The sequence below is a fragment of the Chelmon rostratus genome, chromosome 10 (genome assembly GCF_017976325.1).
Source record: "Chelmon rostratus isolate fCheRos1 chromosome 10, fCheRos1.pri, whole genome shotgun sequence".
NCBI classification, from domain to species: domain Eukaryota; kingdom Metazoa; phylum Chordata; class Actinopteri; order Chaetodontiformes; family Chaetodontidae; genus Chelmon; species Chelmon rostratus.
Genome location: NC_055667.1, coordinates 3,462,411 through 3,479,379, shown reverse-complemented (window position 1 = coordinate 3,479,379; position 16,969 = coordinate 3,462,411). Strand labels below are relative to the sequence as shown.

The following is a 16,969-nucleotide window of genomic DNA, read 5'->3' as shown; positions in this document are numbered from 1 at the left end:
GCTTCACGTTGCACCAGCAGATCCAGCAGAAAACCTGGTTAAGCGAGGAAAGAACAGGCAAGACAAAGCGAGTTTTGAAGGCTTTTTATAGCAGCGTGTAACTTGTGATTCAACAGGGCGTTAAAAAGACCTGCGGAGAGCTGGCAGAAGAGATAGCTTTTTGAGCATTTCTTAGTTCGTAACATCAGAAAACTTGTGACCGGCGTTTTTTAATTATGAACCCCCACCTCTTCCAAGTGGTTGAGTTGTCTATTTTACAGCGTGTGCATGATTTTTCTCCACTAAAATGAAATGAAGGCTGAATTTACAATACCTAAAAGCCAAGAATACAATACAAACCTGACTTGCTTTATTTCAATGAGTGAATTAAATATTAAATGAACTAATGGACAAAAGTAAATAACTAAAGGCATATAATAAGATGTTTTATCTCTTTAGAAGTGGTGCAGCAGCTCAACAGATTTGATTTGAATCTAAACACAAAGTGCTGCTGAGGCTCATGAGAATGTTGTTACTTTTTCATGTATTTGGTCATAAACCAAAGTACTAGAAAAATGCAAATTTTGAGCTGATGATGCTGGATTAAATGACAGGGTGTCTGGGTAGGACATGAGTGTCTGCACCAAATTTCATGGAAATCCATCCAATAGTGGCTGAGATATCTCAGTCTGGCCCAAATTGTCGACTAACCAACGATCCACCATAGGGAGAGCCATCACTCCCTCTGACCTGACCGGCTTTCCATCCACTGAATGCCTGTTAAAGCACAGTATTCCTACAGCAGCACTGTGGTGTATGCATGTGGGTGTTGAGCAGCTTTTGGTTTGGTTTCCGTTTGTTGGTTTCTGGCTGAATGACTGCTGGCACCTCAGAAGCTGGCCATGTCCTTTCACATCGCACTGATGGAGTACCGTCCCACCTGCCTGTGCAGGTCAGCATTGATACATCTTCAGCCTTGTCAGCCAGCAGATGCAGAAACATTGGAGCATATGTGGACGTCTGTGCACAGTGTGGACCTTGATGTAACTCAGCTGAGTGTGCAGGGACAACAGAGCACACTGTTAGGGATTAGCGTCATTTTCAACACCTTGGATATATTAAGGCCATTTCTTTTCATTCTGCAAATGCCTTCAGTGATGATTCACATGCTGAGGTTAATGTTGGGCATGTCTCAGTGCTGAATAACACTGTGGAATATCTTAATCGTTATATATTGCATTCTAGATTCGATGTGAAATTGTATCCTCTTAATGTGCATCATTTTTCAGTGTAGCTTGGATTGTATGTTTTTAGTAATGGAAGTTATAGGATATCCAAGGTACAAACTACACTGATAGTGTTCCATTATAATGGTTATCTTCGTGGCAGCTTTTTTAAAATGATAGATGTTCTTTTTTTTAAGAACAATAAGGAGCACTAATAACATACATGATGATACATGACACCTAAACCACTACTGCACTTTGTCTTAGCAGGGCAGGAAACCTCAGATATTCCTCCAATGTCAGTTATCTAAAACGGAGAATGAGCTGCCTTCACGCAACAGGCAGCTGAAAAAAGCAACAAAGGATGTTGAGGCAGTGCAGCTGTTTGATTTCTGTCTGTAATATTCAATGTATTTTAAGCCAGCTATCAGAATGTGATCCCTAAGAGGGCCTCTGTCTTTGCCATCTCATTTTCTTGCCAATATCTTCCCACTTCTACCTTGTGCATGTTTGGGTCCACGTCTGCCTATGCATATTGGAATCTGCTCATTCACGCCTTTGTGCGTGTGCATTTCTTTGAAGGCTTCTATCTTATATATATATATGTTTGTGTGTGTGTGTGTGTGTGCATTCCTGCTTCTGTCTCATATGCCTCTCTAATTGTGTGTGCACGCCTGTCTTATTGAGCCCTGTGAAGGGCACAGAGCGAAGCGCTGGCGTCTGGGAGGGCGAAACAGGAGAAGGAAGAGGATTGATCCTGCGCTTTAAATAACACCCTCTCCTCTCTTCCAGCTGGGTCCAGCAGACACATATCTGCCCCACACGTCACTCAAATCACCCTCGCTCTCATACGCGACCACAGCCATCCACAGAGTGGGTGTATGCATGTCTGTCCGTGTGTGCAGCTTTGGCGCTCAGTTGGTCCGACAGGAGCGAGAGGAATGTCGGCCAACGTGAATTATTGCCTGCTCATTCCTCTTTGCCAAAGTTCGGAGTTGGCTGGAGCAATAGAATTAATAATTTGTGCTGATAAATGGCAGCATCCCCTCTTCCAATGACTCATCTGTCCTTTAATAGGTTAAAGCAGCAGTGAGAAATGCTGCACGTGAGTTTTCCTTTCTGTATGGGAGAAGGGTTCACGCTGTCTCTTGGTAGCTTTCTGCTCGACAAGCTTTGTGAGAGGCTGAGTGTGAGAATACGCACGTGACGCGCTGCCATGCGAGATCGCATACTTAAGCTTGGGCCGGCCGTGGCTAAGGAGGCAGAGCCGGTCGACCACCAATCACAGGGTTGACAGTTCGATCTCCAGCTCCTCCTGTCCTCATGTCTAAGCGTCTTTGAGCAAGACAGTGATATTCCAGATGGTGAGGCCAGCACCCTGTATGGTAGCGCCCCGCGCTGTTGAGTGTGTGCCTGTTTGTGAAGCGCCCTCACTATTTGCCTCACAATCTAATTTGATAAAGGTGATGTGATGGGGGCAGTTTTTCTGGATCTTAAAAAGGCATATAAGGCGCCATAACAACCTCATAAACCCTCCAAATTGAACTTCTCTAATGGTTCAGACCCTGCCTCTATGACTGTGAAGAGCGAGTTCATATACTGTGTCTAAAGGCAAACGTGTAGTAGCTCAGCCTCTCTAGCGGTCCCTCTGGGATGACATTAAGAGTGTGCTCATGTTTACACATGCAAAGAGTCAGAAGTGTTTGTGTCAAGAAAGAATGAAAGAAGACAGCGTTCAAACTCTGCCAACTCTCTCACCTCCGCACCTCTGCTCAACTCGAGCTGCTACGAGCATGACGCACCCAAAACTCTGGACTGATGGCTGTTGAGTTGCATTGTGGGTAATATAAGTATGGAGTTTTGACAGATATGTGGAATAAAAAAGATAGCTCTGGTTGTGCTGCATCGTTTTTGATCCTCTTTTCAGAACTAGCCAATAGTAATCTAATGCTAATTAGGTTTCTAATCATTTCATTAATATGGAAATAACCAGGAGCTCAGTGGCATGGTGGTACCTCTCTGACTCAGTGACTCAGTGCATCTATGGGAGACTTTAAGATTTCCTTTCACAAAACCTTCTTTGGACAGTTATCTTTTTTGATTTGGTGAACAAACACAGAAATCAGAATTGACCATAAATAAAGTAATTTCAAACAAATGTAGTCATGAATGATCTATGCTTGTCACAGAGTTTTGTGGTCTCTTATTACTATCATGTGTTGTTTCTGTCTTCTGCTGTGTTTTGTGCATTTTCTTGTTGAGTTTCGTGCATTTAAAAGGCCCGTCTATGGACTTTGGCATTGCAAACTGCAGCATCTTAGGATATAAATGCTGTGGTATGTGGCGATGATGCGTGTCATACGCTTGTCCATATAAAGATAAACAGACACACAGAAAATTAGAAGAGGAGCGCAGAGGCTGAATTGGATCCAGAGATAACTGAGACACTGAGACAACAGCACCGTCATGGCTATTTCTGCCAGTTTATCTACAGATGGCACCGGGAAGAAGAGGGAAACAGCACAAGTTACAAGCTTGCAGGCCTGTTTGAAAGCTCGACTGCTCACCCCTCTCTTCCCGTATATCTGCTCTATATTTGTATGTTATCTGGCCTTTCCCTTCTCTACGGCTGAATAGCTGATGTCTTGCAGCTAGCATATTTATTGGTGAGCTGCTGGGGACTCTCCCTTCCCCTCCTCTCACTCAGAGATTACCATTTAGCTGCTATGCAACTCTGCCATTACTCCCCTACAGCAGCTATGCTACCCATTTATGTTATCTCAAAAATAACATACATATAACTCTCCTCTCCTCTCCTCTCACCTCCTCTCCTCTGTTCTCCTCTCTTCCTCTCCTCTCCTCTCCTCTCCTCTCCTCTCCTCTGTTCTCCTCTCCTCTCCTCTCCTCTCCTCTCTTCTATCTTCTCCTCTCCTCTCCTCTCTTCTATCTTCTCCTCTCCTCTCCTCTCCTCTCCTCTCCTCTCTTCTATCTTCTCCTCTGTTCTCCTCTCTTCCTCTCCTCTCCTCTGTTCTCCTCTCCTCTCCTCTCTTCTATCTTCTCCTCTCCTCTCCTCTCCTCTCCTCTCCTCTCCTCTCCTCTCTTCTATCTTCTCCTCTGTTCTCCTCTCCTTTGCTCTCCTCTCCTCTCCTCTCTTCTCTCCTCTCCTCTCCTCTCCTCTCCTCTCCTCTCCTCTCCTCTCCTCTCCTCTTCTATCTTCTCCTCTGTTCTCCTCTCCTCTCCTCTCCTCTCCTCTCCTCTCCTCTTCTATCTTCTCCTCTGTTCTCCTCTCCTCTCCTCTCCTCTCCTCTGTTCTTCTCTCCTCTCCTCTCCTCTCTTCTATCTTCTCCTCTCCTCTCCTCTCCTCGAATAGAATATGCTCCTAGAATATGTTGATTCCTTAATTTTGTTTTTCTTGTCCTCTTGTCCTTTTGTGTCCTTACTGCTAATAAAAACAGAAAGTTGTTAATGATGCATATCAAATTTTGTGTACAGTTCAGTAAACAAGAAAGTACAAACAGATTGTATGAGCTTTTGATGTTCAGAGGACAGAAATGGAACAGCACCTGCTTGTTAAAGGTAAATTGTTGAGGTAATGGTGCTGTACGGCCAGTTTTCTCTCTTGCTTCTGCTGTGTTTTAATTTGCAGTGCAGTGCAGGTGAGATAACTGCCCCCTGGTGACCATTCTGTGCTGCACCTGTGAGAAAATGTGAAACTAAGCATATTGTGTCATAGCAGTTCATTTGTTCACCCCTCCATCTGTCCACCGACTGATGCGCCTCCATCTACTCCATCTCCCCTTCACTCCAAAACAGTGTCCTCCACCACTTCCTTTAGGTGTTTCTTGGGTTTGTTCACAGTGTTCTGGTAACTTCCACAAGAAGGCAACCACATCAGCCTTGGTCAAACTTTTCATTTTTCCAATACATTGATTTGAGACTGATCAGCTGTACTCAGTGTTAGTGTGAATTTAAAGGAGTCCTACACCACTTTAGCATGTCCAATGAAATGGCCATGTCACCGGTCAGCAGACCATAATTTAAGACAGGGAGGCTGCACCACAATCCACACTGAGGGGGACTTTTTTACAGCTTGTGCCGTGGTGTATTTTGTTGCATTTGCATGAATTGCAGCTTACCGCCTCTTGCCAAGGCTCTTTGCAGAGGGGACGTGGAAGAGTGGGAAATGGGATGTGTCACTACGTATCACCGTCCCAAATATAGAAATTTAATCTGCTGATGGGGAGTGGGTTTCAAGCCAGATAAAGAAAGAGAGGGGGAAGGTGGAGAGTGAGGAAGCCCCTGAGGCAGACCTTGTTGTGCTGTCAAATACAGATCTCTCTGTAATGCACTCCATTTCTTTCTTCCTCTATTTCCTCTTCATCTTACCTTTGACTCTTGCTGTCTGTCCCTCTGCCTAGCAGTGACATCCTCCGTTATTAGTTCATTTGTTGTGTCCAAAACAAAGGCAGAGATACAGGCAGATCAAGGATTGTCAACTTAGCAATTTCTGACAGTCACGAAGACGAAGATGCAGAAAACGATCACAAAATTCATTCTTTCATACACTTTGTGTTGAAGGTGTAGTTCAGCATTTTGGAAAATGCACTTGTTTGCTTTCTTGCTGAGTGGTAGGTGAAAAGATCAATACCACTCTCATGTCTAGAGCTAGCTTAGCTTAGCATATAGACTGGAAACAGGGGAGACAAGGCAGATAACCGCCTGCTGGCTCTAGCTCTAATGTTTTCTTACTCTCGAACAAGAAAGCAAAAAGTTGAAAAAGAATCTTGACCTTTTCCGTTAAGTATTGAATCAGCCACAGTTTTGTGTCCAGTACACAAAAGATATTAGTGGGAGAAAATAGAACAAATTTAAATTTGGCTGAGCAATTCCACCCATAGCTTCCATTTCATTTACAGTTTCTACTTGATTCATGTCTGACATGTCCTGTTGGAAAGTGTGTGTACTGTCCCACTCACTGGTGTACACCATATGACCAGTGTTTTTCTGTACTTTTCCTTTGTGCACTTTCGGCTGTTCTTCATGCTCTGGGCTCAGCTCTTTAGTCACAATAAATGGGAGCAAACAGTGACATTTTAGACACTGTTGGCTTCCAACTTGGAAATTGTGATAAAGGAAGTATGTATTTTTTGCATCAATGCTAGTATTATTTGAATCATCTCCTCATAAATGTGTTGTGTTATGTTCAGGTTCATTTTTAGAATCACTGCTTTATACTTGTCTTGTCAGATTCTGCTCAGTATTTTGTTTGAACAAAACCCTCACAGTCATTAGCCAAATGTTCAACATAGCTTCAACTAGAATCTCAGATATTTAGTCTGGGGAGGCAACTTTCCCGTAGATGTGTGACAAAACCCCCGTTTTCGGTGTGAAAGAACGTGACTGGCCTGCACAAGCCCTAACCTGAACCTCATCCAACACCTCTGGGATGAAGTGGAACACCGACTGTGAGCCAGACTTTATCACCTAACCTCAGTGTTAGACCTCACTAGTGCTCGTGTGTCTGAATGGGAGCAAATCCCTGAAGCCAGGTTCCAAAAACTGGAGAAAAGCCTGAAACCAGAGGAGCGGCCCACGGTTTACGAATGAAATGTTTAACAATTAGATATGGATATGATGTTTGGGTGTCAACATACTATGCTCATGTTGTGTTCGCCTGCTTTAAAATCCCATTGCAATGAGAAACTTCCATTTTGTGTTGTGATGCAGTATCTCGTGTCCTCTCACCTCTGCCAGGTATCTGGATCAAACCCAGCCGAACATCCAGGATGAGGGAGAAGAGGGCTGACTTTGTGGCAGGCTGCCTGGGAGGAAGAGTAATCGCGGCTGGTGGTCTAGGTTAGTGCATGTATTCTTTTCTCAGTCTTTTTCAGTCATACTTTCCTGTCAGTTGATTGCAGCGCTGTGCTTTGATTCGAGAAGACAGGAAAGAGAGGGGAGACCGAACAACAAGACAGGTCATTCTGTTGCAGCACCTTTTGTCCGTTAATGGACGTGCCTTTCAATGGCTCCACCCAGGAGTACTTCCTGCCTGTTTGTAACTTTCCATTAAAAAGCTGCAGTCTCCGAGTCCAAGTGGAGGTATTGTCGGCATGTATTCACAGGCTTAGCACTCGTCTACCTATGAAGGAATGAATCTTCTATTCTCTCAGTCCACTTCACACTTGCCGGGTGTATTGCTGGGTGCCCGAGGACGTGCAGTGCTGAGTGTGAGGTAGTTTGGATCAGCGGTCCTTGAGAGATTACCATTTAGCTGCTAACCTTGAGAGAAACATCTCCCTGCACGCACGACTCCAAACGTCAGTCGGTGACTAGATTAGAGCTGGAACCAGTCATCGATGTAATCAGCGTCATCAGTTACAACAATGCCGCATTGATAAGGTGTCCACACCGGCGAAAGCGTGCATTCCCCTGGAGAACAAGCTGCAAAGAGAGGGGGAAGGTGGAGAGTGAGGAAGCCCCTGAGGCAGACCTTGTTGTGCTGTCAAATACAGATCTCTCTGTAATGCACTCCATTTCTTTCTTCCTCTATTTCCTCTTCATCTTACCTTTGACTCTTGCTGTCTGTCCCTCTGCCTAGCAGTGACATCCTCCGTTATTAGTTCATTTGTTGTGTCCAAAACAAAGGCAGAGATACAGGCAGCTACAAAACCTCGCTCACCGTACAACTGCTACACATGAGCATTAGAGCATCCCGGAGCACTTCATGCACCCTCTTGTTTAATTTTTATCCCCACCCAAACATGTTATATGAAGAATAGCAACACGTTGCATGTTTCTGTTAGCAGTGGTCACTCTTTTTGGATTTTCTAAATGTTTCTTCATCGGCCCTGTGTTAAAAGTTGCGTTCAGTATGTTTCACAACAGGCATCTGAATAATAGGGTCTATTATTATTATCATTACCACAACAACAGCAACATGGAAAATAGATGATGATGATGATTAGATAATTGAATAAAATATTGCAATATTAGTGAATCAAGTTTTTGATATTTAGTTTGGTGTAGTTTGTGCTATCTTTATCTCGTGATTAATAATATTTTGAATAATAAAACAATTAATTCTTAGATTAATCAACTAAAATGATCATAGTCTGTAATAAAAAAATGATTAATGTATATTTTGACATTTTTAATGTAAAAAATGATACAGTTTGCCTTTAATTTGTGCAAAGGAACAGAAATAATAAGAATAACAATAATGATTAATATCATTAATAATTTAGGTGTGGGTCATATTTTGGGAACACCTCATAAACTGTCTAAAACTGGAGATGTATTGTAATATTATTGTGTTAATGAAATTTAAATAGGAAAAAAACTTTTTAAATATGTCTCCTAAGAGTGTCATCATCCCAGAGCAAAGGCTGAAATCATCATCTGGTAAAAAAGATGGTAGTTTCTCAGAATTACTACAGTTATTATTTGTATGACTCTGTGACTAAAAGTATTTTCTCTACTTGTTGTAATTAGTTGTTTATTGAAGATATTACCCCCCTGCTTACAGTTGGCTTCATCTGGCCACACTACGAACACACAGTAAAGTTATTTGCTCTGATTCATCACAAACACCACACGAACACGAGCAAATTAATTTCACATTAACTTTCCATTTTCTCCTTGACTGAGCTGCATTCGTTAAAGTAAATACAGTGTGAAGAGAGACTGAGCAAGGCTGCAAATGAATCACAGGTCAGCTCTCGTCCTCATGCTTGTTGAGCAGATATTGACTCTGCTTTTTGTGCACCTGCATGTATCAACAAGATTAAACACACATGCACACACAGTACACACACAGCGCTGTAAAGGTATACAGTGAAATGTGCTGACACATTAGAAAAACATGTATTCCCTCAAATATGTCTCTCTGTACATAAACACATGCTGGATGAACTGCATGATGAATGTAAATAATTTTACTATTACATCTTAATGTTTTGTCATCAATAAATCACAGCCACATCAATGTTAGATATATGTTTTACATAGAGGGTAGCTAAACCCCCTTAGAGTTCATTTCCACCATCTTCATCCTCTTCATTAGTGTCAAAGAGAAAAAAAGCAGAAACCCTCTGTGTGACAATCATTAACAGGTTACAGGGAGCGACACCAGCCTTACAGTAATCTTGAAGATTTTCATATAGATAAATGCCTGTTGAGTCATATCTATTTTTGAATGAGCTAACACAATGGTGAGTGAGTCTATGGTCCACTGATGAGAGGCTATTATGACCTGGTTGTTAATGGCAACATTCCTGGAAAAAATGTTGTATTTAGCTACTGCTAATGGAAACCGAACATTTCCTTTAGTTGACCTTTATTTTGAAGTCGTCACAGGAAATGCAACGTGATTGTCAGCGATCTTACCACTGACCACTATTGTTTATTAAAAATATGTCCGCAAAACAAGTCGACGGTCATTTTCGGCATTTTTTACAGGCAACAAACTCCTTTCAGTTGCACTGTGCCCTCAGGTCACAGTTGCTTACAGAGTGATGGAAAAAAGCCAATTACTGCCCGACTTTTATTTATACAAAAACAATTTGTTTTGCAGCCACTGGAATTTTATGATCTGTAGTATACCATCAGATTTGGTGTTACCACCAGTAACTACAGGTGTCACTAAATCAACCAGGATTAAACATTCAAGATTGCTACTTTAACAAACTATGCATAATGCATGACATTGAGCCATGGTCTTACTTATCTAAATTTATTCCACTCAGTTGCATCACCAGTCATGTAGAGATGTTAAAAATGCAGCGTCTTTAGATGGCTATTTACATCTCAGGCCTCACCTTGTCTTGTAACGTGCTCCCGTGTGGGCCTAATACTCTCTGTCCACAGCTCAGACTGACAGTCAGTAATGTGGCCTGACACATGTGTGAGAGGGGGGGGGGCACCAATCATGAGAGATGGAAATTCAGCAGGCAACAGAGAGAGAAAGGAAAAGAGCTGAATGAGAATCAAAAAGGAAATGGATGTGATGTTTGCCAAGTTGAAAATGAGTGAGGAGGAACGAGAGGAAAAGAGGTAGATATGTTTTATTTTTCTCTGTGCGAGTGTCGGCTGTGAGGCTGGCTCGCCATCTAATCCATGGGGGATATTTTGGGCTTGTGAGTCATAGCTGCTTTATGGCACATTTCCAGCCCTCTGCCTTTTGATTTGGGAAATAACAGAGGAAAATACATTCACAGATACCAAAGAGTGTCTGTATTGCAGGTACATAAACAAACACACATCCAGGATACATGTACCTTTTACATATGTACAGTATAAATTAAGTCACTTCAGTAAAAAGCAGCACTGGTGTGCACTCCTTGTAGGTCTGTCCAAGGCTTTTGATACTGAAAATATGGTAAAACAAATTGGTTTAATGATTCTGCTCACAGCTGCTTCAAATTGTATTCCTGGATGGTTGATAAAAGTGTCCCACAAGGATCAATATTAGGCCCTTTGTTATTTTCTGTATACCATTTTTCATTTGCAGCAACTGAACTTTCTTATTGTGATGTATAATTGTAATTTGTCCTCAGGTCTCTCCTGCAAGAGATCCTAATCTCAGTGAGACTTGTTGAATAAATAGAGGTTTAACTTGAAGTAAAGCTAAGTAAGCTTGCTAATACACAGTTAGAGACCGAGTTCAAAATAGGCTTAATGAAGTAAAAACCCCCCAAAAAACCAGTTGAGTCCTCTGCTGACTGATTCACTGCTCGTGGCCACTTTCTTGCATGGTGAAATGAAGCACTTTGTTTTTCTTTTTTGCTCCTCTGTGCTGGAGCATGTTCATGTAAAATGTAAAAATCTCAAGCGCATGGAGAAGCCCCTCAGGTCTTATCAATATGTGTGAGTGTGCGTGCTTCCTTTAGAGTGACTATAGCGTGACAGTCTGCACCACCTCCGCCCACACCCTGGGTCAGTCCATCTCTCCGTCACTGCCTCTTTATTTTTTGCAGCCCGACTCTGCTCGCAGAGAACGCGACAACGTCTGTCTGCGTGCAATTTGTAATTAGATGCAACTCGTCAGAGATGACTGACTTGAGATTCAATTATGTGCTCAGCCGTATCACTTCATTAACAGATCATTTGTCACCAATGTGCACACGCACACTTATGGAGGCAAATGCACACACACAGAACCAAATACAGCACTCACATATACTTTATCATACACCTACTGCACTGAAACGTCATGCATTCACACGCTGTTTTCTTCATCCGTGCCTCTCAACCTTTTTAACATGGTTTTAACATCATCATTTATGACATAACTCATTCCCTCATAAAACATTTAAGCCTATTACATTGGATGATATTATTAAAGGAAGCCTACAAGCCAGAAATAACACAATGACAGAGACATAAAAATATATCAACTTAATGTGGCTTAACCCCCCCCCTCAAAAAAAAAGAAAAAAAAAGAAAAACAGCAGGCAAATCCCTGTGTATTTGACAGGCTCCATATCTACAGCTACGTTCTGAGTAATTCTGCTATTCTGTGTTAATGCGAAGTGGCATTTCAGCATTCCCCGTGCCATGGCTCGTAGATAGCAGAGATGCAGATGACATTACGATATGACAGGCTAGTGAAACACAATATTGGTATTTATATGTTAATTTCAAGTTAAAAACATTGTGGTTCGGGGGCTGTATTCACAAAACATCCTTAGACAAAAAGTAGCTGTAACTGGCTGAATAACTTTTAAAGATGAGGGGTGTATCACTCCTGACTCCATTGTTGCTCTTTGAGTAGTTCACAAAGCGTTTCAGAACTAAAACGAGCTCCTTGGTTGGAGAAAAGTTGAAGGCAGTTATTCTAAGTCACGAGAGGTCTACTCTCAGTCAGACAGCTGCTGCAGTGTCATGGAAAAATACGATACTGAACTTTTAGAAGCATATTTTGATGGCTGGAAAGGTTAAATAGAATCCAGCTGATGATTTGCAGGACTCTACACTCAAAGACCTTTCTCAATCTGCGTTCTTGTCCACATCCCGCCAGCCTTATCGGGACATTTTGGGATTTGACTTGTGTGGTCGTGAGGTAGCCAAGTATTCTGAAAGTTTACACCAACCAGCAGCGATGGTGTAGATTCGGAGTCAGGGTCAAAGCTTTTTAGTTTTTGTCCCTATGGCTGTTATTGTGTCTCTAAATTAAATTATGTTATTTTTTTGACAGCGTAGAGGATGGCAGAGGCTACAACAGAGTCATAAAAAGTCCTGAGCAGGGGTCTTCACACCCTGAAGGACTCTGGCCCCTCTTGTACACGGCGTCGGTGTTGTGGGACCAGTCCAGTTTATTATTGAGGTGAACACCCAGGTACTTGAAACTGAGAACAACAACTATGAATAAAGGAAAATAAGATGAGGCAGCGTGGTGTATAAGAATTTAAGTTTTAACTGTAGATAGACATTAGAGTTAGGCTAACTGATGACTGCATCAGACTGCAAGTCGGTGCAGTTGAAAGCATCTTGTTGAAAACTTATTATACTGATCACCACTATACAAGCTGCACTGAAGTGTAGTCTAATGATTAGAGTCCAGCTATGCTAGGATGTAAGCAGCAATGCCGCTCTTCTGTCTGATAAAGGCATAAATTGACTCAAACAATAATGCTAATAATAATAATAAAACTCAGTTTATTAAGACAACATTAAACAAATTGCAATGAAATCTATTTATCTACGTTCCTTGTTGTGCTCCTGTGTTTCATTTCACATTCACATGACTGGTCACCTGTCAGCCAATCATTGTAGAGCTAGTGAGACTGTTAATGCCATTCGGCTTTGTGAAAAACTCCACTGAGCTACAATTAAAGAAAGACCACAAGCGTGTCGGTCTGCTTTGAAGCACCGAGTGAAGCCCTGTGAGCACAGCGGGGAGGATGATGACTGGCCCTGGGTCTGATGATGGCTGCCAGCGACCAGTCAAAGTCCATCTGTCCGGTGTTGAACTTCGTCCTCCAGCCCCTCCTGAGACTGCTGGCATTAAAGGCTCCTGTAGCAGCACAGCTAGCCTGAGCTGCAGCTTGTCTGTGACTGTCCACAGGTTAACCTCTGACTGTAGATCCACGACCGGCGGCCAGCTGGGACAGAGCAGCGGCTGACCCGAACCCTGCTAATGCACGGTGTGATGGTGTGGAGGAGAGCCAGGCTTGCACTGAGCAGCGCTTCGCTCGTTTTGTCCCTCAGCAGAGTGCTGGGAGCAGGTGTACAGCTGTGTCTCCCCGTGCTGCGGCAAGCCGAGCAGCACTTTGATCACTGAGAACATGTGTTTCTTCCACAAACGTTAGTCACAGAGAACGAGAGGAAACAAGCAAGAAGGCCACAGACGAGTGGCGTGCATTACCTGCTAAAATATGATAAGTGGTGAAAAGAGAGCATGTAATGACGCGTTTTCCAGCACAGATCAAACATTAGCACAAACTCCGCTGCAGGTTTGTTGTGGCGACTGTTTGACCCAACGTGCTGTGCTATTGTCTCGCTCTCTGAAAACAGGCGCAACAGGAGGTCGCAGAGAGGTGAACATGAAAGGCAAAATAAACACTTGTTAGCTGCAGAAAAGGTAACAGTGAGAGATGGAGACAGTGGAGGATAAAACTGATATCGGAGCTGCAAATGAAAAGGTACAGGCTGCAGCAGATGCAAAATGAGTTAAGCTTTGTGAATTGCATGAAATGTTGTCTGAGGCTGTTATCACTCAGAGAAATACTGTGCAGTCATATCATCTTAACATACAGGATCATACAGGGTGTGGTGTTCAAGGAGCTTCATCATTTGCCTTCTGATCAAATTGTTTTCATCATGATTAATGAAGTCAAGCTAGTTCAGGCAGCTATCTTGAGTAACTCCCTTTTTCACTCCTGTTTTTCACTGCTGTTCTCAGAGAATTTCTTTTTTTCTTTAAATACTACCCCAGTTTATCCAACATCGGCTTCAAATTTAGCCTCCTCTGTGTCTTGGCCTCTTGTAAAGATGGCAGGAGACTGATTGATCGGACACTTTGCTCCTGATTGACGTACCCCAGCTATTGAACGAACTGCCACAAAACAAGTTCTCTGTGCAAAGTCACAGTTCATCTCACTCTAATGAGGTTCACCCACCTCCAGCTCTCTCTTCAACCAATCTCTCCATCCAACATGACATCCAAATTTAGCTTTTTCCCTCTGCTTTTTCGACTCTACCAAGCAAACATATCCATGAATTAGCAAGAGAAATTTGGGATGAATCTTTATTTCTGTTTTCATTATAGAAAGACCTGAAAAAATGTGTTTTGTTTGTATTTCGAGGGTTGCTTAGCCTCGCTTAAACCCTAATCATAGTCTACAGCATTGATATACATACAGTGTAACAGAAATAGCGTGTGTGGGGGTCTAGTCTTCTAGGTTTCAACACTATTAAGGTCCGTGCCCAGCTTTTACCTCTTCACTGATAAAAACCTGTCTTTAATAAATCTTTGACTCAGAAAGTACAGTAGGTGAGTAGCATTGTCTGAAAAGGGATAAAATGGGGAGACCAAGCTTGAAAAGCACATAGAAATGATATTGAAGGAGCATGAAAGTAATAATTCTCCTCAAGATGAAAAGTCACTCAACAGTCTTTCTGAAAAATCGACAGCAAAGGTCATTTTTGATGTCAGCGCCTTAAAATTTAACAAGAGCTCATGGTACAAGTCATACATACACACTGTATATGTCCATTTAATCAACTCATTATCTATACCTACTTTTCCTTTGGAGAGTGGTGTGGTGATGGAGCCGATCCTAGCCTACTGGCTGATAATTGCATACAGTACATACTAATGTTCACAGTAGACTGTTTTTCCAGTTAGTATATACACAGAATCATTGTTTTACAGAGAATGCACACCTTGAAGAACACAGTTGCTTAAATTAGACTTAAAGGGATACTGCTGCAATTTAGAATGATCAAAACTGATGCAGCAGAACTGGTGTTAAAAGATGACTTCAACATGACAAAACTTTATTTTTGTCTGCAGAAATCTTTCGCACATGGGCCACAGACACGTCATGTAGGGCTAGGTGGAGTGGAGTTTTTACCCTTGTAGCGTGTGCTTACGTGCCAGCCTAACATGATAATGCAGTTAATTATACAGTATGGAAGTCTAGGTTGTATTAACTGGTACTGAATTAATTAACTAGATGGTTTTATATATTATATAATGTAATATATATAGTGATGGTACTTTGAAGGCATCAGTGCTCATCTCTTGACTATTTAGGGTAGGTTTATGCAATACTAGCTGACTGTCAGGAAGGACCTGTGTGTTTTTGGTGTCTTGCACAGTTAATAAATATGTGTCCCTCTACTTAAAATGACAAATACACATTACAGTTTGATTTATTTTGATATGGAATATGAAAACACCACAAGGTTGTTGCATTGGGCAGCCTCTGGTAAAATGAGGAATTTATTTTAAGCATTTTTGAACAGGCTGTACGCATTTTTGACACAGTTCTATGTAGTTTTTCATTGGGGGGCTGCATAGCTGCACATAGAGAAAAAAAATAGGCCTAAGGTGCAAAAATAGCAACGAGCAGTGCGCACCGCTTCTGTGGCCAGTGCAGCAGCTTCAGTGAATTATAATGGTCGCGCTCTGCTGCGGCACGCTGCAGCAGATGTGTCCCGGCAGGTCTGCGCCGCATGTATTCCGGTGTGACTGGCAAACAGCAAGGAGGCGAGAAGAGGGAAGAGAGGAAAGCTCTCTCGAGGAGAGGAAAAGAACGAAGAACAATGCAACGCAGGGTTGGAGCTGGAGGGATGACAGAAGCAGAAGAAAGGACGACAATCTGAGTCAAGAGGCATCAAAGAGGAAGAAGTGAAGCAAAAAAGAGAGCAGGAGAGTTGAAAGGAAGAGGTTTAGTGGGGACGACTCGAGGTGAACACATTAGGGGGAGGAGGACAGATACAGGGTTTAAGAGCGATAAAGTAGAAGAAAATAGTTTCTGAGAAAGGATTACAAATAGAGGGTTAGGGAAATGAGGGATTTTTTAAAAAAGGACAGAGATTGAAGAATGAATTTAATGGAGAAAGACAAGAATAGGCAAAGGAGATAACGCAAAAGAGGGATGGGAGTAAAGAGGAGAGGAATGGAGGTCAAAAGGAGAAAGGAGCAGAATTGGCATGACGTCTGTTGGACATGAATCAAAGCAATGACAGGAAGCCTTTGAGCACCGAGAGCAGCATGGAGTATGTGTCTGTGCTCCGTGTGTGTGTGTGTGTGTGTGTGTGTGTGTGTGTGCGCACAGTCACGGGTGTTGGTTCGTGTGTGTCTTCACAAAAAATGATGAAGGAGGCCGAGGCCTGAGCAGCTTTGAAAAGGCCGACTCGGCACTGTCACTTTGTTCTTCCAACAAAATGATGATAATAGTCCTCACAGGCAACCCCCCCCCCCCCACACACACACACACACACCATACACCCACCATTCCATATCATTTGGGGACATGCTGTGATGTGGGTCTCCATGGAAACGGTAACAACTTAGTGCAGGCTGATGTATAATGACAGTGAGCATTGCACCTGAGGTGGAAGAGAAGGAGAGTGGGGGGGGGGGGGTGCGATGCAGAGGGAGAAAAAAGGAGATCACAGCGGACCTTAGAAAGCTGAGGAATCCTTGGTGAGACTGAACATGTCGTGGATAGAATTCAATCTAAATGCTTAAATAAGCCCCCCGGCTTTGTAGTTTAGAGATATTGTAATTCTGTTGAAAACCTATTAGCGTCAGC

At 42.6% G+C, this 16,969-nt stretch overlaps 1 protein-coding gene across 1 annotated transcript in view; it reads left to right on the top strand.

The window, feature by feature from the left end:
• Positions 1–16,969, top strand: part of LOC121613266 (kelch domain-containing protein 8B-like) — a 124,467-nt gene that overhangs the window by 103,287 nt on the left and 4,211 nt on the right. Inside the window, exon 4 of the mRNA XM_041946594.1 lies at positions 6,960–7,061. Within this exon, the coding sequence (XP_041802528.1) occupies positions 6,960–7,061 (102 nt within the window). The remainder of the gene's footprint in view (positions 1–6,959; positions 7,062–16,969) is intronic.